The sequence below is a fragment of the Callorhinchus milii genome, unplaced genomic scaffold, assembly GCF_018977255.1.
Source record: "Callorhinchus milii isolate IMCB2004 unplaced genomic scaffold, IMCB_Cmil_1.0 Scaffold3, whole genome shotgun sequence".
NCBI classification, from domain to species: Eukaryota; Metazoa; Chordata; class Chondrichthyes; order Chimaeriformes; family Callorhinchidae; genus Callorhinchus; species Callorhinchus milii.
This window is the reverse complement of record NW_024704744.1, coordinates 63,594,515-63,619,383: the sequence shown is the minus strand read 5'-3', so window position 1 is coordinate 63,619,383 and position 24,869 is coordinate 63,594,515. Positions and strand designations below refer to the sequence as shown.

At 40.0% G+C, this 24,869-nt stretch overlaps 1 protein-coding gene across 4 annotated transcripts in view; it reads left to right on the top strand.

The window, feature by feature from the left end:
• The first annotated feature begins 3,352 nt into the window (after positions 1-3,352).
• The window catches only part of spast (spastin), a 38,382-nt gene continuing 16,865 nt past the window's right edge, over positions 3,353-24,869 (top strand). The window contains exons 1-4 of one of the 4 annotated variants that reach the window (XM_042332884.1): positions 3,353-3,740; positions 12,427-12,510; positions 14,553-14,636; positions 20,198-20,293. In XM_042332884.1, coding sequence (XP_042188818.1) covers positions 3,407-3,740; positions 12,427-12,510; positions 14,553-14,636; positions 20,198-20,293 — 598 coding nt within the window. In that variant the 5' untranslated portion in view covers positions 3,353-3,406. Of the gene's footprint in view, positions 3,741-12,423; positions 12,511-14,552; positions 14,637-20,197; positions 20,294-24,869 lie in introns of all 4 variants that reach the window. The other 3 variants (XM_007892072.2, XM_042332885.1, XM_042332886.1) reach the window with 3 other exon arrangements.

The following is a 24,869-nucleotide window of genomic DNA, read 5'->3' as shown; positions in this document are numbered from 1 at the left end:
TGTTGCTGAGCTGGGGGGGGGTGTTGCTGAGCTGGGGGGGGTGTTGCTGAGCTGGGGGGGTGTTGCTGAGCTGGGGGGGGTGTTGCTGAGCTGGGGGGGGGTGTTGCTGAGCTGGGGGGGGGTGTTGCTGAGCTGGGGGGGGGGTGTTGCTGAGCTGGGGGGGGTGTTGCTGAGCTGGGGGGGGGGGGGTGTTGCTGAGCTGGGGGGGTGTTGCTGAGCTGGGGGGGGGTGTTGCTGAGCTGGGGGGGTGTTGCTGAGCTGGGGGGGGGGGGGGGTGTTGCTGAGCTGGGGGGGTGTTGCTGAGCTGGGGGGGGGGTGTTGCTGAGCTGGGGGGGGTGTTGCTGAGCTTGGGGGGGTGTTGCTGAGCGGGGGGGGGGGGGGGGCGCTGAGCTCGGGGGGCGCCGCTGAGCTGGGGGAGCGCTGTGGAACTGGGGATTGATCTGGTCCTGTCTTTAAATAATAAATAATAATAATCGTTGCATTTGATTTAGCGCCTCATCACGTCTTTGAGATGTCTCAAAGCCCTTCACAGAATATACTGTGAAGTGAATTGACTATATATTTTGTGGGCGAAATTGGTTCTGTCTTAAGCCAACATTCACACCTCCCAACGATCCCGAGATAGAGATCACAACCAGAAATCCTGCAACTTATCATAATGGTCCTACTGCTGATTCCAGCTGAGGTTACAATTAATTCAGAACAATACAGGATTCAAACTTGGAACTTTCCACTCTTTGTCATCTCCTCTGCTCCACTGGGCAGTGCTTCTAAAGGGGTTAAATATTATATGTTGGTGTTACTACAGCTAAGGAGAGTTCTGTATTAAACAGAAAATGTTGCCCCTATAATTTTTTTATTCATAATGAAAAATATTGCAATGTGATGAGTTATTGTAACAAATCTACCTGTAAGTAATATCTGCCCCTCCAACTCTTACAATGGGTTAGGCCGGCTGTACTGCAGATCCATCTGGCTCAGAAACTGGACAACTGAGACCACCACAGAAGGTTGGCTTGATTCCAACATTTTGTTGTGCAAACACGTCACCTTGGAGCCAGCTCATCTTCCCCCACCCGCCAAGAGGATAGTAATTATTTAGTCTTGAAATCTCACAAGCACAGGTTTCCGTTTTGGGACGTCCTCCTGACATTAAAGGCACTATACCAAATGCAACAATTAAATGATATACCTTCTTTTGTAATTAGCATAGGCATTCGGATTTCAACATTGGGATTTGGCGTGCCAATCTTGCTTAGTTGGTAGTATTCTTACCTCTGAATCAGAAGGTTGTGGGTTCATGCCCCATGTTGGGACTTTGAAAATGACACTGCAGGCTAACACTTCAATACTAGGCGAGCACTATATTGTTGGAGATGCTGTACTTCAGTCAAGGTCCTGTCTGCCCATTCAGGTAGACGTTAAAGATCCCATGGCACTATTTGAACAAAGGTGTCCTGGCCAACGATCCCCAAAATAAAATTGGTCATTCATTTGTTTCATGGCTATTTGTTGGACATTACTTTGTGTAAATCATCTGCTGTGTATTGCCACTTGACAGTAAATTGTGTGAAGTGCTTTGAGATGTTCTGTTGACATGAAAGGTGTTATATCAAATGCAAAGATTATTGTTATAATACATTGAATACTGACCAATCTCCTCATCCTGAGGTAATCTAATTTCCAATATTTGTAAGACATCGCCCAAACAACAGCAACAACAAAATTACATTTGTATAGTGCCTTTCATGTCTGGAGGACAAACAATCCAATATCTAACTGAAATGGACTCATAACGTCTTTGAATTGTGTTAACAAAACCTCTCATATCACTCTTATTATCTAGAGTAATCTGTCTCATCATATGTATTACATTGTAAAATGAGAAACCTTAAAAAAGTTCTAACAATGTAGTATCCTTTCAAACTTCAAGTTAGACATATAATTGTATCAAGCTGCAAGTCTCCAATGGCTCCTGCTGCGAGGCGCAATCTGGCAGAGTTGTATGCTTTGGCTGTGATCAGGACTCCTGTGAAGCTTCTGGAAAGTGCTCAGAATGGAAAGCCTGGGTCATACGCTAATAATCATTTCAAGGTCACTATCTGTTATTTGCAAATTGAACTACTGTACACTAATTGATTTACACTTAGTCCAAGAAAAGGCATGTCAATGATTTACAACCTAAACTGCTTATACATCCATCCTACTAATATTAAATGAATAATTTTAATATACCACCAATCCGGACCTTTGGATGAAACATTAAACTGAGGTCCTTTCTGCATGTCCAGATGGACTGGTGAGTGGATGACGTGATTGGACTATGAGGCAGTGAGCGAGTGATGTTGGTTGGACAATGGTTGGCAGTCATGGGTAATGTGATAAGACAGTGCAGGCAGTGAGCTGATGATGTACCTGGAGAGTGGTGGGGGTGGGGGGAAAGGGAGTGATCGGGTGATGTGATTGGCTAGTGGGGGCGATTGGGTGATGTGATTGGCTAGTGGGGGGAGATCGGGTGACATGATTGGGCAGGATGAGAGGTAGTGACCTCCTTTTGTGAATGGACAATACGGGGCAGTGATCGAATGATGTGAATGAACAATGCAGGAATCATTGATGGGTGAAGTGATTGGACGGTGTGGGGCAGTGATCTGGTGATATTATTGGACAGTGCAGTGGGGGGGGGGAAAGTAGTGATCAGATGAAATGATTGGCCAGTGATAAGGTGATATGATTGGCCAGTGATGAGGTTGATGTGATTGGCCAGTGATGAGGTTGATGTGATCGGCCGGTGATGAGGGTTGATGTGATCGGCCGGTGATGAGGTTGATGTGATCGGCCGGTGATGAGGTTGATGTGATCGGCCGGTGATGAGGTTGATGTGATCGGCCGGTGATGAGGGTTGATGTGATCGGCCGGTGATGAGGTTGATGTGATCGGCCGGTGATGAGGTTGATGTGATCGGCCGGTGATGAGGTTGATGTGATCGGCCGGTGATGAGGGTGATGTGATTGGCCAGCGATGAGGTTGATGTGATTGGCCAGCGATGAGAGTGATGTGATTGGCCAGCGATGAGGTTGATGTGATTGGCCAGCGATGAGATTGATGTGATTGGCCGGCGATGAGATTGATGTGATTGGCCAGCGATGAGGGGTTGACGTGATTGGCCGGCGATGAGGGTTGATGTGATTGGCCGGCGATGAGGGGTTGATGTGATTGGCCGGCGATGAGGTGATGTGATTGGCCAGTGATGAGAGTGATGTGATTGGTCAGCGATGAGAGTGATGTGATTGGCCGGCGATGAGGGGTTGATGTGATTGGCCGGCGATGAGCTGATGTGATTGGCGGAGCGGGGACAATGCGCTGGCCGGCTGCTCGCGTGTGATGGCGGTTGACGGGCGGGTGAATGAATCCTCCGGGCGGCCGAGGGAGGAGGAAGAAGGGGCCGCCGAGATCGCCGTCTGAGGACAGCCAGAAGGTCTCTCTGCACAAGCGGAACCTGTATTACTTCTCCTACCCGCTCATCGCCGTCTTCACCTTCTTGCGCTTCCTCGCCTTCCACCTCTGGCTCTTCTTCGCCTATGTCTGTCACCGCCTGGCTGAAATGGCATCGCGGAAGACAGTGGCGGTGGAGGAGCGGGCGTGCGAGCCGGGCAGCGAGCCCGAGCGGGTCCGCCTGTACCACAAGCAGGCCTTCGAGTACATCTCCGCCGCACTCAGGATCGACGAGGATGACAAAGGTGAGCGATCCTCCCGTCCCCTCCCATCAGCCCGGGCGGAAGCTCAGCCCGGCCATCCCTGCTCAGCCCGGCCCAGCCCGGGTCAGCCCGGCCCGGGTCAGCCCAGCCCGGGTCAGCCCAGCTCGGCCCAGGTCAGCCCGGGTCAGCTCAGCCCGGCCCAGCCCAGCCCGGGTCAGCCCGGCCCGTGTCAGCCCGGCCCAGCCCAGCCCGGGTCGGGTCAGCCCGGGTCAGCCCAGCACAGCGGCGCTAACAGGGCCCAGGCCATAGGGGCTTTGTGACCAAGTACAGGATGTGTCTGACTGACTGTGTGACTGTGTGTGTGACTGACTGTGTGTGACTGACTGACTGACTGTGTGTGACTGACTGACTGACTGTGTGTGTGACTGACTGTGTGTGTGTGACTGACTGTGTGTGACTGACTGACTGACTGTGTGTGACTGACTGACTGTGTGTGACTGACTGACTGTGTGTGTGTGACTGACTGACTGACTGACTGTGTGTGACTGACTGACTGTGTGTGACTGACTGACTGACTGTGTGTGTGTGACTGACTGACTGTGTGTGTGTGACTGACACTGTGTGTGTGACTGACACTGTGTGTGTGTGACTGACACTGTGTGTGTGTGACTGACACTGTGTGTGTGTGACTGACACTGTGTGTGTGTGACTGACACTGTGTGTGTGACTGACACTGTGTGTGTGACTGACACTGTGTGTGTGACTGACACTGTGTGTGTGTGTGACTGACACTGTGTGTGTGTGACTGACTGACTGTGTGTGTGTGACTGACTGACTGACTGACTGTGTGTGTGTGACTGACTGACTGTGTGTGTGTGACTGACTGACTGGACTCTTCCAACGCCCTCCTCGCCAGTCACACCCTCCTCCACTATTCACAAAATTCAGCTCATTCAAAACTCTGCCGCCCACATTCTCACCCGTATCAAACTTCGTACCCTGATTACTCCAGTCCTCGCCAAACTCCACTGGCTCACTGTCACAGAGCGGATCGACTTCAAGATCCTCACCCTAGTGTTTAAATCCCTCCATTCCTCGGTACCCCCCTATCTCTCTAACCTCCTCTCTCCCCACAGCAGTACCCGCTGCCTCCGCTCTACTGGGTCCAGCCTCCTCCACATCCCCCGAATCCTCCGCCCCACCATCGACAGCTGTGCCTTCAGCCACTATACCCCGAATCTTTGGAACTTCCTCCCTCAACCCCGCCTCCCCCAACTTCAGGAGCGCCTGAAGACCTTCCTTTTTCGACTGCGCCTATGCTCACCTACCCCCTCTCCCCTCCCCCAGGCTCGGCCTTGGGCTCCGTTGTTAAGCACTGTGAGATCCCGCCTGGCTTGGAGGGCGGGAGGAAAGAAATAGTCGATACGTGTAGTGTATGTATGTATACACACATATATAGTTAAAAGTTTTTCTTAGTTTGCTTTTTTATTTATTTACACAGCCTTACTCGCTTTATTCTTTGGTAGTTACAAAATATGAATAGATGTGACTTTTCCTCTCTCCACCCCCCTCCCCCACCTCCCACCACCACTGTCAATACTAATCAGCAAAAAATGTTGCTTCAGCACAACTCTTGCACTGCTGAAGGAGGTTTGTGAAGCCTTGTGAATATTCGCCACTGATTCTCATTTTAAAAACAATCGGGCTGTGACTGTCTCTTGCCTGTTCTCAGTGCTCTGACACTTGCTCGCCGTTTGAGTGAGATACCCACAACACTATCCAGCAGTAAGTAAGTAGCCTTTGCCTTAGGTCAAGGAGATGGAAGCGGAGACAGTGAAACTCAAGGAGAACAAATACCTATATACTTCTATATATAGAACAAGTACCAGTGAAAGCATATATTAGGTTGAATGTACTTTTATTTTAGAACAAATCAAGCTCTGCTACCATGACATCCCCTGAGACTCTCCCCTGCACTATATAAATGCAAGTTGCAGTTTTTTATTCTCTGCCTGCAGACTCTTTCACCACCTGCAACTTTGCCACTCTTTATTGACAGTTAGATAACCTGCTGATGACTGAGTTCAGTCCTTCACCTTTAGTCACTGGGCCATGTTTTAGTTTTCTTACAGTAGATCTGCAATTGAAAATACATTAATTGTACCACATTGAAGTAAGCCATTGAATAAATGAAGTTGTTTTTTACCACTTATTTGAACACAGTACAGATTCACGTTCGTAATAGGGGAGATTATCATCATGTTGCACCTGGAGTACAGTGCTGGTAGATTTTTGTAGAAGCAGCTCACTTGCATATGAATGGAATTACAAAGGAACTGAAGACCAGGGCATAATAGTGACATTATCTAACTGGTCTCCCAATTTTCAGATTTGGATATAATTGGATTTAGTTGCATGCATTTCAACAATGTAACCTCTGGAATACAGTCGAAAGCAGACTGAGCAAATGTTAAGATAGCATAGGAATTTTGAAATTGAACGTGATTGATGTATGTCTGTTGAAACAGATTTGCATAGCACTAATTGTAAATGTAATTTTTCTACTTTGTATATGCATCCATTTGCACAATAATGTTTTGCACTTTGATGTTGGGGATTGTCTGTGTAGTTATTATTTTCATTCAAATATTTCAGAATATTGCTCCCCTCTCCTTTACACTATTTCGCCTTTACATGTCTTTAATGGCACTATGCATCTATTTGCAGTGCGCTGGCAAGTAGAGATTGTAAATTAGTACGTTGGTGGTGATAACTGCCAGTGAGGTACATTTCAAAACATGCCTCTCTAACCACACTTTCAGTCATCTTTCCCTACCTTGGCTCCCAGTCCCAGCTCAAATGCCCATCCGGTAGTAGCAAGTACTTTGGCACGTCCTCCCGATGTGAAAGGCGTTTATATACATTTAAATTGTATTGTGTAGTGATTATGTGATTGGCTGAAGTAAAATATTTTGTAATGATGTTGTGAGATCCTTCTGGTTTAATTCTCTGTTAGGAATGGGTCCGTCCAATAAATTAATGAACAGTAGCTTCATCAAATAAAGTGAATAGCAGGATCTAATGTAAAAATAAAAAATAAAAGTTAATAATAGTTGTACTTTTGTGATGGTGCCTTGTAACTTATTACTTCTACTGGCATAGAAGTTGTAATGAGAATTATTGAGTAGCAGTTCTATAGATCGGTGATGACTGGAGGGTTTAATGTTAATTCATTGGCATAGGCTTCTGCATGGCTTGTGGATGTTGCCTGTTCTCTCTGTCAAACATACTGTTGAAAGTAACCTCCTGGGTTTACACTTGAAAATTGGCGACTTTGAGCAATTGAAGCGCATTGAGACGTCTCGAAGAAGTGATAAGGCCCTCTATTAGATGCAAGGATTATTATTATCAAAGGACAGCTAGTTCTCATGGCACCAAGTATGATAACAATTAAAAGAAAAAGAGTAAAATAAGGGGAGGCCATCTAATAAATTAAAAGATTGCTGTTATCAGGTAATAAAGTAAACTACTCCTCCTTGGATTGGAGATTGGAGACAAAAACGTAGAAAAATATTTCCTCTTTGCTTCTACTCTTACATTATTGCCTGTCATTTCTACAATCAAGTAGAAGACCACTGTAGTTTCTATTACACACAAAATACTACTTATTATTTCCATTTTATAAATACAATATTCCTAAAACGGACAATAGGGCCGAGTGTGTGTGTATAACATGCAACAATTTCTAATGGGAATTCCTTAATAAAAAAAAGAAGCGGTTAAGCACAGTGGAGGAACAAAATGGTTAAAGAAAATGGGTTGCAGACTTGTCTTTATCTCTGCAACTCAAAATGTGTCGGTGAGCCAAACCTGCAAGATAAAAAGCTGAGTTTGAGGCACGATATCAAGGAAGAACTGTTTCAACTGGGTGTGATCCTGGCAGCAGTTGTTACATTTTGCTTTCTAGAAAAGCTGCTGTACATGGAGCCTATGTGTTTCTTTCATGTTCTGCATTTGGTCCTTTAGGAATATATCAGTGGTAATAATGCATAAAAACAGCAAATTGCATTTACATCACCTTTCACATAAACATCCCAAAACACTTTTCAAAATATAATTGATTAGGTATGATATGAATGTTATATAGGCACCAGCAATGTCCCACAAACAGCATTGAGATATTCAGCCAATTATTTTGAATTTGAGGGTAAATAATAATTATTGCATTTGATCTAACGCCTTATCACAATATTGAAATATCTCAAAGTGCTTCACAGAATATACTGTAAAGTGAATTGACTATATTTTGTGGACAAAATGCGGAAGCCAATTGCGCACAGCAGTGTCCCACAAACAGTCAAGAATTGAGTGACCAAATTATTATTATTTATTTATTTGGAGGATTATTATTCCCAGAAAGCAATCCATCAATTGACTAACTACTACATAATACTAGGTAAAGCGAGGTGTGGATTAGGAGGGGAAATATAAGACAGGATAACTGAGAAAAGAGACCAAACATTCATATGGATCACAACTCAGATTAAATCTTTAAAAAATCTCGAGTACATGCAGCTCTGCCACAACATAAATTCTCTTATAATGCAATTAGACCCCATTCATAACAAAGGCACCCAGTTGGCCTGCTTGCTTCTAGTCGAGTGACTATCCTCCTTGGATTTTTGAACTGGCTCCAAGCCTGGTAATGGAATGATGGAATCGAACCAGGCCTCTCGGTAGTCCCGTTCCTGAGCCATAGTGATGGGTTTCTGCATGTGTCAGACACCCGGCTGGTCAAACAAAATGCTTCCCGGGCGATGGCTGGCTTTTTAACTAAAATGGCTGGCTTTGGGTTTATTAGATTTTCGGCCACGTTGCTTCATGCTTTACTGTTCGTGTGCAAAGCAGGAAGTGATGACTATGGCAATGTAATGGTTTCACCGCGCAATTAGAGGTAGGTCTTTAAGTAGGATCTGAAAGCAGAGAGGGAAGGGGAGAGATAGAGGGATTTGGGGAGAGAAAATAATTGTTTTTAATTGTTGGTTGATTTTTTTAAAGAAACTCTTAAAATGTTTTGGTACTTTATTGCTCTTATACATGAAAGTAACTACAATATCTCTAGACATGTAACAGTGAAACAAGAAACCAACCGACAGAATCAGTAAATTACAAGGGGAGGAACTAAACTGTCTTTCTTAAAAGGGGAAAAAAGAGTGAGGTAGCAAGTACTGTAAATAAGGAAAATATGAAATGTATTAAGAGACTTTGGAGCTAATACCAAAGATATGTTTCTGGTATTTAAAATTTGTGCACATGGTTACAATTTAAAGCAACAAAGTATTTACTTACATTGGGAAAAGTGCTTCATATTTAGATTAATGAAAGAATGCTGATTTAAGAGAGATGTAAACTGCTGCCTTCTGTTAATGTTTTAATTCCCATACTGTACAAAAGGGAATCCGTGCCTTTGTTGAACTACTCTCTTTCTCAGCATTCCTGCTAAAGAACCTGTTTGTCACTGATTGTTTGTCCAATTCAGATGTGTCCTAATGGACATGTCTTATAAATTGTTTTCTTTTAGCAGGGTTGTCTGTTTGCATTTGACTTCTTCGTACAAAACTGGTCAGTGAGCTTTGAAATGTGGTATTTCCAATCGTGTCAGCAAGGTCACCCATTGACCCATTTACATGTTCTGTATTAGTCATGACGTGCAGTCAGGCAGAAGACATAACCTTGCTTAAAGCACTTTGTGTGCCATGGTACCCAGTGATGAGCATCTTTACTGTCATGAGATCATGCAAGTTATTCGACTCCAGAAACTGTCGAATAATGAATCCCAATGAGGTTTTGCTGCCAAAATGTTTCCACAGAATAGTTTTCAGATTGTTTTTTCTTCTGCATTTTACTGAAATCCTTTTGTATTAATAAGTCCTAAATACAGTCCAATTCATGTCTATGTGAGTGACATTTGAGGTTGGGTGAAGATAACTCTTGACTAACAAAGTTAGTCTTTCCTCTGTTAAATGTCTGGTGTATACGTTTTTCAGTTTTTCTTCTGCAGTTCTCCCAGCATTTAGAAAACTATCTTAAATCTGAAGTTCATAGACAGATATGTGGTGTATACACATATCCGACTGGTAGTCAATGTTGATTTGTGAATCTATTTGTGGCATTGGGGCAAATGATTTGTTCTCCTGTAATCTAATCGGGGGTGACTGATTTTGACAAAAACAAATATTTTTAATTTGCCAGATGTGTGAATTTTATCCTGATGTTAACTAAAAACATAATTTATTGTAAAACCTGCATTATCCTGTTCTATTGCTGCAGATTGGTAAAAATCACTTAAAACAGTGGGGGGGAGGAAAGCTTGAATGCCAGTGTGCACATTCAGTGTGTACATTTCATCCACAAAACAGATGGAAAACGATGCATCCTGTGGACTGAATCTCACTTTGGCTTCACAAATTGTACTTTCCAGTTCAAAATGCAAATTGCAGTATTGTTATGGCTTCCCTCTTCTGATGATACCAATTAACTCAAAAGTTCAATATAATCTGTTGGAAACTGGTTTTCATTAAAACCATGTGCGGTCTGCAGTGAATGATATGAACTGGGGATAGAACAAAGACTGATGCCATGTTATTCTAAATAACCATTAATGTCCCAAACTATTGCCCCTTAGGTCATGGAGATGGTTTTGAGTATCATTAATATATTCCAGATATTGCATAATTTTCACCTCAATGCAGTAGTTTTTGGTGGAACCCTGAATGGCTTTAAATATTTTTATAAGTAGTACAGAAATTCATAAGCAAACTAAGACCAATTTGCCCACTGAAAGATTTAGATGCTTGAAAAAGAGGAATATTAGAGGTATGGAAGTGAGCAGGAGAGTGGGATTGGACAAGATGGCTCAGGTGTCAAAAACAACCAATGCATATTTGATGAATTGAATGGCTTGTTTCTGTGTTATAACATTTGCTATAACATTTTGATAGTCTTAATAAATTTATGTAGGACCCTCACCTAGCAAATTTTCAACTTGCTGCAAGCATCACTGACCCAAAGGTCACTATTCGTGTAAAATACTAACACCCCTTCCTCTCCGACCCTTATCATTTTACGTATGAAAAGTAAACCTTGGGACATACTGTAACTTCATGATGAACAATAAGAAGGAATTGTTTGAAATTATGACACTCAGGACTTCCAGATAAATGTTAGGCTAGATTTGTTTCTTTCTGGCTGGACTCTAAACATATCTTTCTGTGCTCAACTGTTTCTGAAGCAGCTGTGTTAGATAGCTCGTGCTTCCAGCAGTTGTCTTCACATTTCCTAGCAACCAATTGGGTGCCGTGGATAACATCAATCTTGAAATTTTGAGGGATGAGTAAAAAGAAAGTGGGAATCTTATAAAACTGAACATTTGCAAGCTGATAATATGTAAAATACCTTTTCCAATGCCATTTTCAAATCAGAATTTTTAAGCCCTTAGAGCACATCTTGACTTGTGTGATCTCTGCCTGTGTCAATATGCATTTTTAATTAATCCTTCATAGCAGCAGAAGGCCTCTGTTGCTTTGGCAGGTGCTTAGAATCCAGTTGGGTAGTCTCTAGGGAGATTAATTTTTCATTTGTTAGAACTAATGTGGAGATGATGGTAATTACTGAAGTCAGTCATGTTGCAAAATATTCACTAGTATAGTTCCTCCAGGCTACGTGTAGTTTGATCATGGAAGTGAAATAGGATTTGAACATCACTGTAGTCTCATCTCAAGATCACATTGTTATCTATAATCAATGTGCTAGAGCTGCAGGCTCTACATTATTTCTGTTTTTGAGCATTGGAGACCTATTATTGCTGCGTGTCATTTGTGCACAGGAAATTGTATTGTAAACTGAGGGCAATCAGAAAATACCCAGAAACTCATCCAGGATTAGGTTGACACCACAGTAAAGCTAGTGCAAAACATTCGCTCACTTCACTACTAATTGTATACATAATTAGAGAAATAAAGTCTATATTGAGATGAGCTTTGTTTTAAAAAGTATCCCTTTGTGTAAAAAAAATCAAGTACATAGGAAATCTGTAATATGTCTTGAGTTCTGCAGGGGCTAGATATTTTCAGAGTTCCTGAAGTATTGGGATGGTTTGCGTCAATTTTTGGCTTTGGTTAGTATCTAGCAGCGCAGTGTGATATTTTCTTGCTGACCATGATATCTTGCTGCATTTGCTAGGCAGCTAGTTTAACAACTTTTAGATTTAAGCCTGTAGATGGTGTATGTCAGAACCCGTAGATGTGGCAGTGTAATTGCAGAAACTATCATTTCTTTTAAGAGTTTTAAAAACTTTTAGCATATTTAACTTTCTTTGACCCATCTTTCCTTTAGGGATTTCATGTAGCTGCCTCGCATCCTCACCATGAATCTTTGGTCCAGAATCCTAACTCTTAGTCAGTTTGTTGGGGTTTCAAATCCCAGTCTCAGTTTTGAAGCAATCTAACAACTATAGTTGCCTTTAGGCTAAATATCCCTTAACTATCCTCTATCAAGCTTTTTAAGGTTTCTTTAGATCTCAACAATTAGAAGCGTGAAGTCCTGAACAATGTTTGGATATTCAGTACTCAAGTTTAAAGTAATGTTTTCAATGGTTGTGGTGGGCTAGGCAATTTTTTGTGCTGGTTTCTCAGTGGTACAGTTTGTGACTCTTCCTCTGTTTAAGCAGGACAGAAGGATAAAGCTGTTGAGTGGTACCAGAAGGGGATTGATGAACTGGAGAAAGGAATTGCAGTCCAGATCACTAAACCAGGTAAGGATGTCAATTTAAGTATCTGTCACTATACTGTCAGATAAGAGTAAATGCAGAAAATAAAAAAAAATGAGGTTTGTAAAAGGTCAGTGAATATTTAGGCGTGACCTGAGCTTCTGATGAGTCCAGATGATAGACCTGTTGCTTGGATGTAGAGTTGCTCTAAAGCTGCCCCACAGACTTTTTTCTTGAGGCTCAACTTTCTGCCTTACTGATTTGAGGAGACAAAAGATTTATTAAAATGCATATTCTCCCCTATTTTGAATAAAAACTATCTGCGTACAATCGCAGATTTGCTTAAAGGTAGGCAAAATGCAAGTCTCTACCCAAGCTCAGGGGCACAATAATCCAGGCATTTGGGGCAGTGAGTCTACAACCCAAGGACTACTGAACATTTTGTTCCGCAATATTATTCACACCAGCGTGGTCACATTCCTGATGCATCCATGGGATATTCTGGTCATAAAGACAGTGGTAGTACAGTGCAACTATAAAACGGTTGCTCTAAAATGAATTCTTATAAAACCATATGTTTACAGCATTGTTTAGATTGCTTGTTGAGAAAACAAAAGCCCAGTGTCCACTGTACTACTTTTTAAAATTTATCTCAAGATCAGCTGTTCTCATTCAGTCAGTGATGTCAGACTGAAGGAACTGGGTAAAAGACAAGCTGTTTATTTGGAGGAAGTAGAGGATTAGAAATAGTCGTGGGGCAGTGCCAATTGGGTAGTGGGTAGAGCCACAGCACGTGCACTGGCATAGAGCTGCAGTTTACGAACTGGGAATTCACTAGTCCTGGTCCATGTTGAGTGTGGCCTGGCCCTCTGAGTAAGGCAGGATAATATTGTGTGTGTATGTGTGTGTGTGTACATATATGAGGAAAGGTAGGCTGTAAACAGGAAAAGGGTCTGATTCCACAGCATTGGAATCCGGATGTAATATACACGTGGCACACATACATTGGGTACTATGGTTTCACTTTTACATTTTGATAAGCCAGGTTACCTCCTGTCATGTATTTACAACAAACAACAAAATTACATTTATTGAGTGCTTTTCATGTCAGGAGGATGTCCCAAAGCGCTTTAACAGCTCACTGAAGGTTATTTTCATTTTGATATTCTAAATCAAAATCTGCCCCAGGCAAAACAACAATGAAATAAAAATTAATTTATCTTCTAGCCTTCCATGAACAGATTTACTTACTGCTATAATAAAACTGATTTTACTACACATTTTTAAAGCTGGTATTAAATGATGGTATGTAGAAAAAATATAGCAGAATTGTACTAGCCTGCAGGTTAAATATTGAGAAATATTGATGCTTCTTCATTACATAATCCAGGCTGCTTGCTGGACTCCCTAGCTCCTCCCTTCACAAACTGCAGACCATTCAGAACTCAGTGCCACATCCCGATGCAGCATGTTACTCGTGGTTTTTTGCTCTGTTCCCCTAGCAGTTCTCCTCATTCAGAAGAAAATTCTATGATGTACAATATATGTGACTGCACATATTTGAATTTAATGATCATTTAATGGTTTGTAGGAAGGATATGATTAACATTAACAAGAAAATGAATGCAGTTTTAATGCAATAATAATTGTTAATCACCAAGTTTGACTAAGCCTGGTTTAATGTTTGGGAATAATACATGATCTTCAAGCTTGCACTTTAGTTCTGTAACCTATGTTGTATTTCAGTGCAGCTCAGCATTCTTTTTGTGTGATATTGTGATGTCCATTTAGTCCCGTTAGCAAAGTAACTGGGGAGCTCAGTTGAACCCAAATGACAAGAGGTTAAAGCAAAAACTGGTATGTGACAGCCAATAAAGCTGACAGCAGAGGATGTTGACTATGACCATAGCTTTTCTGAATAGTGCTTATATAAGTGTAATCAATAATATTGACTAGCTTGGGATTCCAGTCAGTTGGGTGAAGCATTTTGAGATATCTGGTAACCTAAAAAGTATAATATAAATTATAATTGTGGATATATTTGCTATGTAGTTATTGATAATCTTGCCATACCTTCTTGTTCCTAGGTGAACAATTTGATCGAGCCAGGCGGTTGCAGGCTAAGATGACCACAAATCTGTTGATGGCCAAAGACCGTCTAAAGCTCCTGGGTGGGTACATTTGTGAGTAAAAGAAAGAGGTTTATAAGATAGTTTAAAGGAGATTATAGGAAGTGAGTCAGTCTAATTTTCCTCTTTGCTTCCCTTTCCTTATGTTTGCCTTGTTCTTAATTGATCTAAACCTGATTTAGTCTTTCTTAATTTGGATGTAAATATTTTCCCACCTTATAGGTTTTAACCAGTATATAACCAATTTTAAATTTGCTTTGCATTTCTTATTACCTTTCTTCCAGCTTGTTTTTAGGACTTTCCTGGAGAGTGGCATGTTTGGCTGCTGCAGGCATTTTGCTGTCATTGCTAGCTGACAGACCACAAACTTGTTCTGTAGTTCAGCCTGCTTGTGATTAAACCCAGATTCTTCATGAAGAGTAAGTGAACTTGAGTAGCTGTCTCTTCAATTCAGTGTTTTATCGCTCTAGCTGCTGGGCTTGAAACAAATCTGGATTTGTACTAATCTAAAGTATTTTTCAGGTTTTTGTCTTGGGTTTGTGATAGCATATAGAGAACACAGTATAGAGCTGTGGTAAATAAAAAAAACCTCTGCATCTCTTCTCATCTGGGTGAGATTGGAGACCTACTATACTAATCCATGCTAATACATTCTTGTATATGTTCCGTGGGATATGTAGATTGAAAGAAAATCCAAAGTTTTACTTCTGAGAAAAATATTTCTCAGCCTATTAAACACATAGTTTACTGCATTGTTGGAAGTACCGTCCTTTGGATGAGACATTGCACTACAAGGATTATTAAACTGAGATCCTGTCTGCTTATTTAGGTGGATGTTAAAGATCCCATGACACTACTCAAAGAGAGACAAGTTTCTTCCAGCATCCTGGCTAATATTCCTCTGGATAAAAGTTGGGCTTTCACTTTACAGAACATTGCTGTGTACAAATTGGCTACGAATTTCATCTTCAAATGCAGTCACTACACAACACAGAAAACTGTGAAGCACATTAAGACAATTTGACATAAGGTGCTATATCAAATAATCCTTGCATTTGCCTTTCACGTCAAGAAGATGAATCAAAATGCTTTAAAGGATGTACTGTGAACTGAAGTGACTGTGTTTTGTAGGCAAATGCAAGTATTATTTAAACTATTTCCTTCTCTTCTTAAGTTTCTCCCCTTTCCCAAAGCTGGTAACTTGTGCTAAAGTATAGATGAAACAAAGGTGTTAGTAGCTTTCTGATAGTTCACTTAAAAAGCCATTCCAATGCTGATAATGAATGTCAAGGTCTGTTTGTTTCACTTGGGAGAAGAGCGACTCAATCCTGCCATTGGCTCCCAGAGTTTGACTTTCCTGAAGACGCTATACGGTTAACTTTGGTATTAATATTGGGTGTTCTTTATTACCTAAGCTTGTTTCAACAGATGGTACTTTATGGTTTCCATGGGCTTTATCCTAGTGTAATCTTTATGCTGCCAACCACAGACATTGCTATCTGTACTGATGGTGTCTTAGCAAAATGGTGGCATGATATCTCCCATCCTGTGACCATATAATCACTTTGAGGAGATGGGACATCTGATCTTTTCTTCTCCTTTGAGAAACAGAAGATTGGACCTATTGTCTGTATTTTTAATTTTTAGATTGACTTCTTCCAAGTGAATACCCAATTGCCAAGTCGTGCCAAATACAGTATGTGCATGAGTTGCCCAGTGTTTTCCGTATGTGTCACCCACTCCTAAATGAACTTTGGAACACTGTTGGCAAATAATGCGAATAGGCTATAAGGCAATAAGATCTTTGTGCTCAAGTAAACTAAACACTGTCAATGGATTAACCATACTTTTTTTTATTTGTGTATAGTTTTTTTTAACCCTTTCTGTTGCAATGTTTCTATCGCTATTATGGCTGCATTTATTTGTGCATTTCTGAATTGTACAACTAGAAATGAGCTGCTTTACAGTGTTTGATATTAAACCAAGGTGTAACCAGATCAATTAAAGTTACAAAGGTGGGTTACTGAGATGTGGTTAATGTAGAGGTACTGTATCTATTTCATTCTATAACTGTGTGCGAACCACAGAAAATAAGGGATTCAGCCATTTGAATCTTGTCTGGTCTATTCTCATTTATCACATTGTTTCTTTGCAAGCATCCTGTGCTTTAACTTATTTTATTTAAGTTTGGGTTTGCAGTCAATAGTGAAAAAGCCTTTCACTTCTGCATTTTAGGCATTATTAAAAGCTTCCTCCATCTTCTTGCTCCATTTTTCATTTATCTGCAAAATACAACAAAGAATCATAGAATTATACAGCACAGAAGGAGGCCACTCGGCCCATCGTGTCTGTACTGGCTCTTTGAAAAGAGCTATCCAAATCAATCCCACTCCCCCTGCTCTCTCCCCATAGCCTGCAAACTTTGTCCACCCCAAGAATCTAAACAAATTGTGTTGAAAAAGAAATCTTAAGGATTGTTCCACGTTAAAGCCATACATTATTACGTTCTGGCTAGTATGAAATGTAGCCCCACATTCAGGTTTCTGTTTTCAAAAATCACAGTGATGTAGCTGGTCTGCAGATTTGTGCTGCAGAATAACATTATTTACCCAGTTTGACACTCCAACCTCTTGCTGTGCTAAATGCAATAAGTAGCAAAGGTGGTGAGCCCAGAAGTGCCAATCCCAAGGTTAATCAGATTTTATAAAAAAAACAGATATGAGATGTATTGTTTTTCAGATGAATCAGATTGTTATTTTTGAGTGTTATCTAGGATTTGCAATCCAAATTATTGTCATCTAGAATTTTTTTCCAAAACTTGATTTGATATAATTCAATATTGTTTACGTTTTCCGCAGTCTTACAGCATCTAATGTAAAACTAAAAGACAGAAAAGGGACTTCAGCTACAACAGTGGTTGTATTCTTCTAGGTTCTGTACATATCAATGGTGTAATATGAGGCCGGCTTTATGTTAGAGAGCACACTTCAGTACTTGACTCTAATCCAGTCCTGTTCTAAGTGTTCTGTATCATGCTGCTGTTGTGGAGAACCCTCCTCGTACCATTGCCCCAGGGAATGCCACTACTTGTCACTTATTAGAGCATTCTGTAGTTCACAGTGATCTTGTGACTTGGGCTGTTTGCTGTATAATGATGGGATTTTTTAAAAATCAAATCTAACTTGGCACAATTACTGCGATTTTCTAAATCGGATATGAAAGTCTGAAACATAAGTTTCTGCTTCCCCCTCTTTTGCATTTAAGCATTCTGAATCTGCCTTTTTTGTTTTTAGGTTGTTTCTTTTTATTGTGTAATTTTCTAAGAGTTTGTTTAAATATTTGAGCAAAGTTTTCTCTAAGTACTTGATCTTGCGTTCGTGGAGGAATTTCTGAATTTATTAAACATTCAGACCTAGTGGGTGATACAAACCTCAGGTATAGGCCTTGGGTAGTTGTGCTATACAGAGAATTGCTACTTACTCGGGGATTCAAGACCTGTTCAATGCTTGACATTTTCTCATAAGGAGAAATAAAATCCTTTTTTTATTTTAAAAAAAGGAAGTTGGGGGTGAGGTGCACATCCTTTTTGAAGAAGCTAATCAGATACATTGCACATTGAATTATGAGTTATGTTTATTGAAATATTGAAAGCATCAGAATTGCCACTCAGACATTTCAAGGTTCAAAACCTTACCAGATCTACAAACCATTTCCAACTGCATTGCTAAAGGTCAAGAGTGAATTATCTTCTGAATGTAAACAATTGAAATGCAAATTTCTTTCATTATAATAGTTTTTTGCTCAGGTTTGTGAAATTGTATAATGCTGCTTGAAGAAAGAGTAAAGTATGGTGGATCTATATTGCTGAAATGTATTGAAATGGAGGAAGTAGGTAGCATGATCCCTGTTTTTCATTTCTGGGTTTTGAGTCTAGAGGCTGAATCCAAATGCTCCACAGACAGTTGAGACAAAAAAAATCCTCTCTCTGCTGGCTTTAAGGGTCTTATGTAAAATGAGTTTAGTTTGATACTCCACACGATTTGTAGACTTGCTCCGAGAAACAATAAGGATGGCTGGTGTGGGAGGTGTAGAACCTATCATGATCATTGGTGAAGTTACAGTTTGTTGATATTTTTACATATAGCACTTTAAACCTCTCCATTTTCCACAACGGTGTACAGGAAAGAGGAAATGTTTAATGTGTGTGTAACCGACTGGGGAATTCTTGATCCTGAGTGCTAGAAGTGTTCCCATTGCCTGCCACTGACATCTCTCATTCTAATGACTGGAAATATTTTTAAGAAAACTCCGTAAATAGGCTGTATGTTCTTCTGTTTCCTAGTTGTTGATGGCTAAAAATCAACACTTTAAAGGACCTTAACAGATTAACTTATAGAATAAAATATACAGTCTTTTGACTGAGTGCTAAAACGTAAATGTATATTAATTTTTAGCACATTTGATTCCAGGTACTTGGTTTAAAAAAAGTGCCAGACTATCCTTTGCACAATGCCTTCTGGCCTATTTAATTGGAATATTTATTTATGTAAATTTTTTTCCAAGTGGATTTTTTTTGTTACTGAATTCTTTCAAAACGGTTATAACTTCTAAATTCTTCCAATTTAGAGTGGTGCAGGAGGGAGTCGAATACCTCGTCTAGTAAATATTCAGTTTATAGCAACATTTTTTAATGTTTCTCTTAAAAAAGGACTGACTTCACATTGCGATTGTTTTCTTTTACAACTTTTTGAATTTTTATAGCTATTCATGGTTTTATGTAATTTCATTCCTGTGGTGTGTATTTTGATATAAATACAAGTGTTAATTCATTAAGCTGCTGTTGGTTTTGTAAATCTATTCACCCCATTGCAGTTACTATTGCTCATAAACGTAAACTATAAAGGAGTGGTGTCTGATTTGGGCAGGTATGCTTGAAATTACTATTAGAGGGGCCAGTAAATGTTCTAAGAATTGCAACACAAATGTTGTATGTTAAGATTCGCAATATAGTACACTATTATATATGTTTCAAGTAAAAACTTTCAAGCTTCAAGTGAAATACATATAGTAGATGCCAACATCCAGAGCTGGAGTGGAATAACCAATAGCTGGCATAAACCTGGATCTCACAATTTTGTCTCTTTTGGATCCTGTGCCGAGATGGAAAACAATTGCTGTTCCCCTATGAATGAGTTTTACACTGTGATAGTCTGTTATTAGGCTTGGAAAGTGGCTCTCCCTGGTGACAATGGTAAATAAAGCCTTCGCCTCAATCCAAAATCTTTCAGTAGTTCATTTTTCTACCACAATGTGGAAGTCAACCTGAATCAGGAAATTAAGAAACAAAAAACAGGACCCCTCTCTGTTTCTGTTTTTTTTNCTCTTGCATCTTAAGCATTCTCATTAAGCAGTTTGAATGCTGCTAGACTGGAATCGGGTGAAAGTTACAAAAGTCAAAGTATAAATGTCAAGGGATTTAACTTTGAATAACAGCTCTTAAACTTTGCAGCAGAATCTATTAAAATAATCTCTCCTGTTGTTTCTCATTTGTTTTGTCTGTACTTATTCTGTTTCTGTTTGTGCCTACCTATTATGTCATATAGAGCAGATGCTAGCATGCTCGCTTGTTTCCAAGCCTGAGAGGGAGGTCTGTAGAGACAGCACAGCCCTGCCGTGCCCTAGCGCGCGGCTCCAGTCAGGTGGGTTTCCGATGGCCAACAAAACGATGGTTTCTTTGTTGGATGACAAACAATTTGATTTTAAAATATGTCTTCAGTAGGATTGTGTTGCAGATATTATACATATTATGTGATGAGCAGTTAAGGAGTGACTCTGAATGGTAAGAATGCATTTGTGTGGTTTGGATGAATTCTTGCCAGGCAACAAGATATCTCGGCCACTAATTTATCTATTGAGCTATGTTCCTCTCGCTTTTTTTGCAAAGATCTGCAAAGGAATTGTGTGGAATATAGAATTGCCTATTAATTTGCAAGCTACTGTTAACATATTAGTATTTTTCATTTAACCACTGCACCTTCTATTTCATGGAAAAATACATTCACTATGGATTTCATATTTTTCTAAATGTCCTCATGCACGTTTTGGGGTATATATATATATATATATGCATGTATACATGCATGTTTATGTATTATAATGAATGCACACAATGCTTTATGTGGTAATGTATGCACATCCTTTGCATTCCGCTTGCATGCATATTAGAGAGAATATCTGTTGAGAATAATAACTAACTGTATTTCACTCCACACAGCTCTAGCCTGTTCAGTTCAATATTGGTACATAAGTTAAAACACTCTTAAAGTTTGTGTTATAATTCAAAGCTTCAAATATCTACAAAGCCCCTATAATCTATGAAATAATTTAAGAATTGTTACAGAAACTGGTGAGGCTCTGGCTGATGTTTTCCAAAAGCCTGTAAATACTGAGTTTAACCCAAGGCCAGTTGAGGTCATAATCCTGATGCACAACTTGTACACATATGTAGTTTAATATTGATAGTGGAAAATTGATCAGAGGTTATCAGTGTTTGTTAAAAGAGCTTGGAGGCAAAAGCTGAGCCATTGGTGTTTAAAAGCAATAGCTCACGATTTACAAATCTAGTGGAATTATTTGAGGTAGAAACTACTGGTGAACAGAATAGATCCAATGTTGGAATTTAGAATTTCCACAATATTAGGCTTTTAAAATAGATTGATTGGAAATTGAGCTAGAGTTTGAAATCTGAAATTAATATATTAGGATCTGTTCTTGGTTCTGTGTGGTTTATACTTGTTGATCATGCTGCTCCCTTTTCTGTGCGCTAAAGTCCTAACAGGCAGGGCAATCCTAGTTACTGTGTGATGCTACCATTTGCAATTTCAAGTTCACGGATGATGCCAAATAGGTGATAGTTTTACTAGTGCAGTTGAGATTGGTGGTTAAAGGGATCTGAGAAATTAAGTAGTGAGAGATGGAAAAAGTTTAGAAAAGTAAATCAATACATGTATAGGAGTGATTGACAAAGTGGAGAAGCTCTAGGTATCCCAGCTAGAATGCAATCAGTAGAGATTTAATAAGTAGTTGTTGATGTTGGACTGATGTTGTGAGATAACCTAGTTTTTTCCTCACTTGACATTGGGAAAAATATGTATCTGTGTACATTTGCTTTCCTGACCAAGGCAGTGAAAAGTGGCTTGATCATCATGGAGATCATCATGGATTCTGAACACCACTTATTTGGTAATGTTTGAGGTATCTGGCTTGATTTTGTTTATTGTTGCCTTAAACTTTTATATATGGTGAGTGACAGCTCAAAAACTCCCCTTGTCTGTTTCAATCTACCCTTGGCAGTTGATCGATTGTGGGCTGTATCTACCTCTTACTTTATTTGCGAATGACCAGCCTAGTTGTATATTTAGACTAAAGTAAATCAACAGAGATCACTTGTAATTCACTAACTCTTAGGCCTCAAACTGAAGCCAGTAACTGTTATCTTCTAAGACATTTGCACACCCAGGCTCAAAGGATGGAATCATAGTTGGACTAAGTTTCCATTGCAATAAAGAGAGATTGGTTGATGGGCTTTGAAAGATCCTTAGGTATATGGCATGTGAAATACTATATTAATACAAATGCCACAAGCACTCGAATTGAACATGATATTGATGGACCTATAGTCCCAACATATTTTGCAGACATTCCACAACAGATGGAATGTCACTGGAGAGTGAATGCTAGTGAACAAATGTTTCCACTTTAACTTGTAAGCTCTGTTAGTGTTTGCTGGGTGGCACAAAAATGTCTATTGAATATTGGATCCATTGCTATGACAATCTACCGTGCCAGATTTGGCTGACGCAAGCCATTTGGCATTTTGCAGGAGTTTGGAGATCTGGTTCTCATAACAGAGAGATTGGAACTGCAATACCTGGGCAGTAAATATGTGAACCATGTGGCTTGCAAGGCAAATAATGAGTTACCAAAAATGTTATGCTCCATTTCCAATTTCTGTATTCTTTTCTGTTCCCCCTATGCCTATAGCTCTAATGCCCCTCCCCATAGTACCTGCTTTACTCATTGCATCCCGGATGCTGCTGGCATTTTGCTGTCCTTTTTTGTGATTTGGCAAATTGACTTGTTACCATGCAAGGATTTGCTGTACTTTTATTTAATATAGCCCATCGGTTTGACTGATTTTTGGGGAGGAGTCAAACCCTGTTTTGTTCACAGATGTGTTCCTTCAGCAGCATGCTAAGAATTGAGAGTAAGAATCAATGCTATTTTTCCCTTCTCTGGTCTCTGATGCTAAAACCAGTTATAGCGAGTGCTATCCGCACTTGCCCGATCTTGGATCAGCTAACTAGTACACACCAGAAATTAAACCTGGAACTTCTTGGCTCACTATCCTACAGATAAATGTGTTGAAGAATCAGGGGAACTGAGCTTAAAGGGCAGGCTGACCCAAGTGTTTACCAGTTTGATCTATTTAGAAAGTTCCTCTAAATACTAATTTCTTATGCCAAGTACATAGTGGACTTCGACCATTTAGGGAATGATGTCCAAACTGTCACCTCACTTGAAACAGATGTACATAATCCTTGAATCACAATGAGCTAGCAATTGAGACAAGGACTTCAGGCAGCTCAGTTGCATTCATTGGTGAGATGAGGGAAAATATGCAATGTCAGCACCTGTGCAATTGTAGCACAACATGCTCTGCTGTGTGTGGATAAACCGGAAAATACGTTGTAGAAATTCTCTTAGAATATGACATTTACAGAGTAGAAGGATGGCATTCAGCCAATCGTGTCTACTCTCAGAACAAGCTGTCTGTTTACTCCCACTGTCCCACCCTATCTCCATATCCCTTCAAGTCTTTTCTTTCATGGTCCTGTCTACTTCTCATCTGAAATCTACAACAGACTCTGCTTCTACCACATTATTTGGCAATATTATGTTCTAATAGTTGATACATTAAGTTGAGGTTTTAAAACTAGGAGAAACTTGTACATGAGCTTTGTATTTCAGAATGTTTTTTTAATGTTTTTTTAAAAGGTTACATTCTCTTGCTCCCTTTCTTTATCTCCTTGCACCATGTACTTTCCCCGGCTAAGACTTTGGGTGGGTTACCCAGACCCAGGGCTTTCCAAAGTGTTGTTTTGAAAGCCTGGAATGATGGCATGGAATCTGATATTTGTACCCTTCCCTTAGGGTAGTGTCTGGTGTCCACTTTGTTCCATTGGCAGCTTGACTGAGACATGTAGAGCTGAGTGTGAAGCTATATTCAACTGCTCAATAGTGCATCACATTGGGCTTCCAATGCTATTTTGATTGAATTAATGGTGCATTTAATAAACAGCAGTGACACAAAACGGAAGAGTTTTGTTTGTAGACATATACAGGGTATTATTTTAAAAAGTGCTGTTTATTCAATACAATACAAATTTACATAGGGCCTTTCACATTGGGAGGATGTCCCACATTGCTTAACAATCCTGGCTTGGCACCTGAGTTGAGGGCGATGGGGGTTCAATCAAAATCTGAAAACCATTTTGGCAAGTGAATATTTTCCCTAAACCAAATTCAGGTACCACTGTGATTGTTGATAAAACTGAAGCTTTGATTGGTATTGAAGTGGATATGTTGAGCGGACAGAAAGCCTTGTAGTATGGTTGAACAGATGTTGCAACCAGTGAAAGCAACGTCTCCAAATTGTACATGGTGTGATATACTGTTCTCAAGTGTGGCTTCTGATATTTTAATTGCTTTATGTTTGTGAAGCACAATTGCACAGTATTTATTTTGCTTTAACTTTTGATTTGCAATGGGATTATATTGGCCACATCGATCCTTTGTGCATATTTGTATTTCTGGACCCTGTTGCTTTAGAAAAAATTAGAAGAAGATTATTACTTCTGTGCATTGATTCTTAACACTATTTTAGTCTACTTGTGATTGTAGATCAAGGTACTATTGTCACAAATCCTAGGCAAAAGTACTTGCCAGGTTTACTGTGAAAAAGGCTGAAAACAAAACAAAAATCATACTGTCCCTATTAACATAGCACAATTGCATGATTTTTTTTGATGAATTTTCAAATATAGTCACTAACTTATTCATATTGTCTGCTGCATGACTAAATGATCCATATCACAAATGTTACTTTAGACAATTTTTAAAAATGCTGAAATAGATGGTTAGAATTTATTCGTTTGCACACAATAATTGATTTCTCAAAACCTAGCTATCTGACTAATTTTTGACTCTTATTTC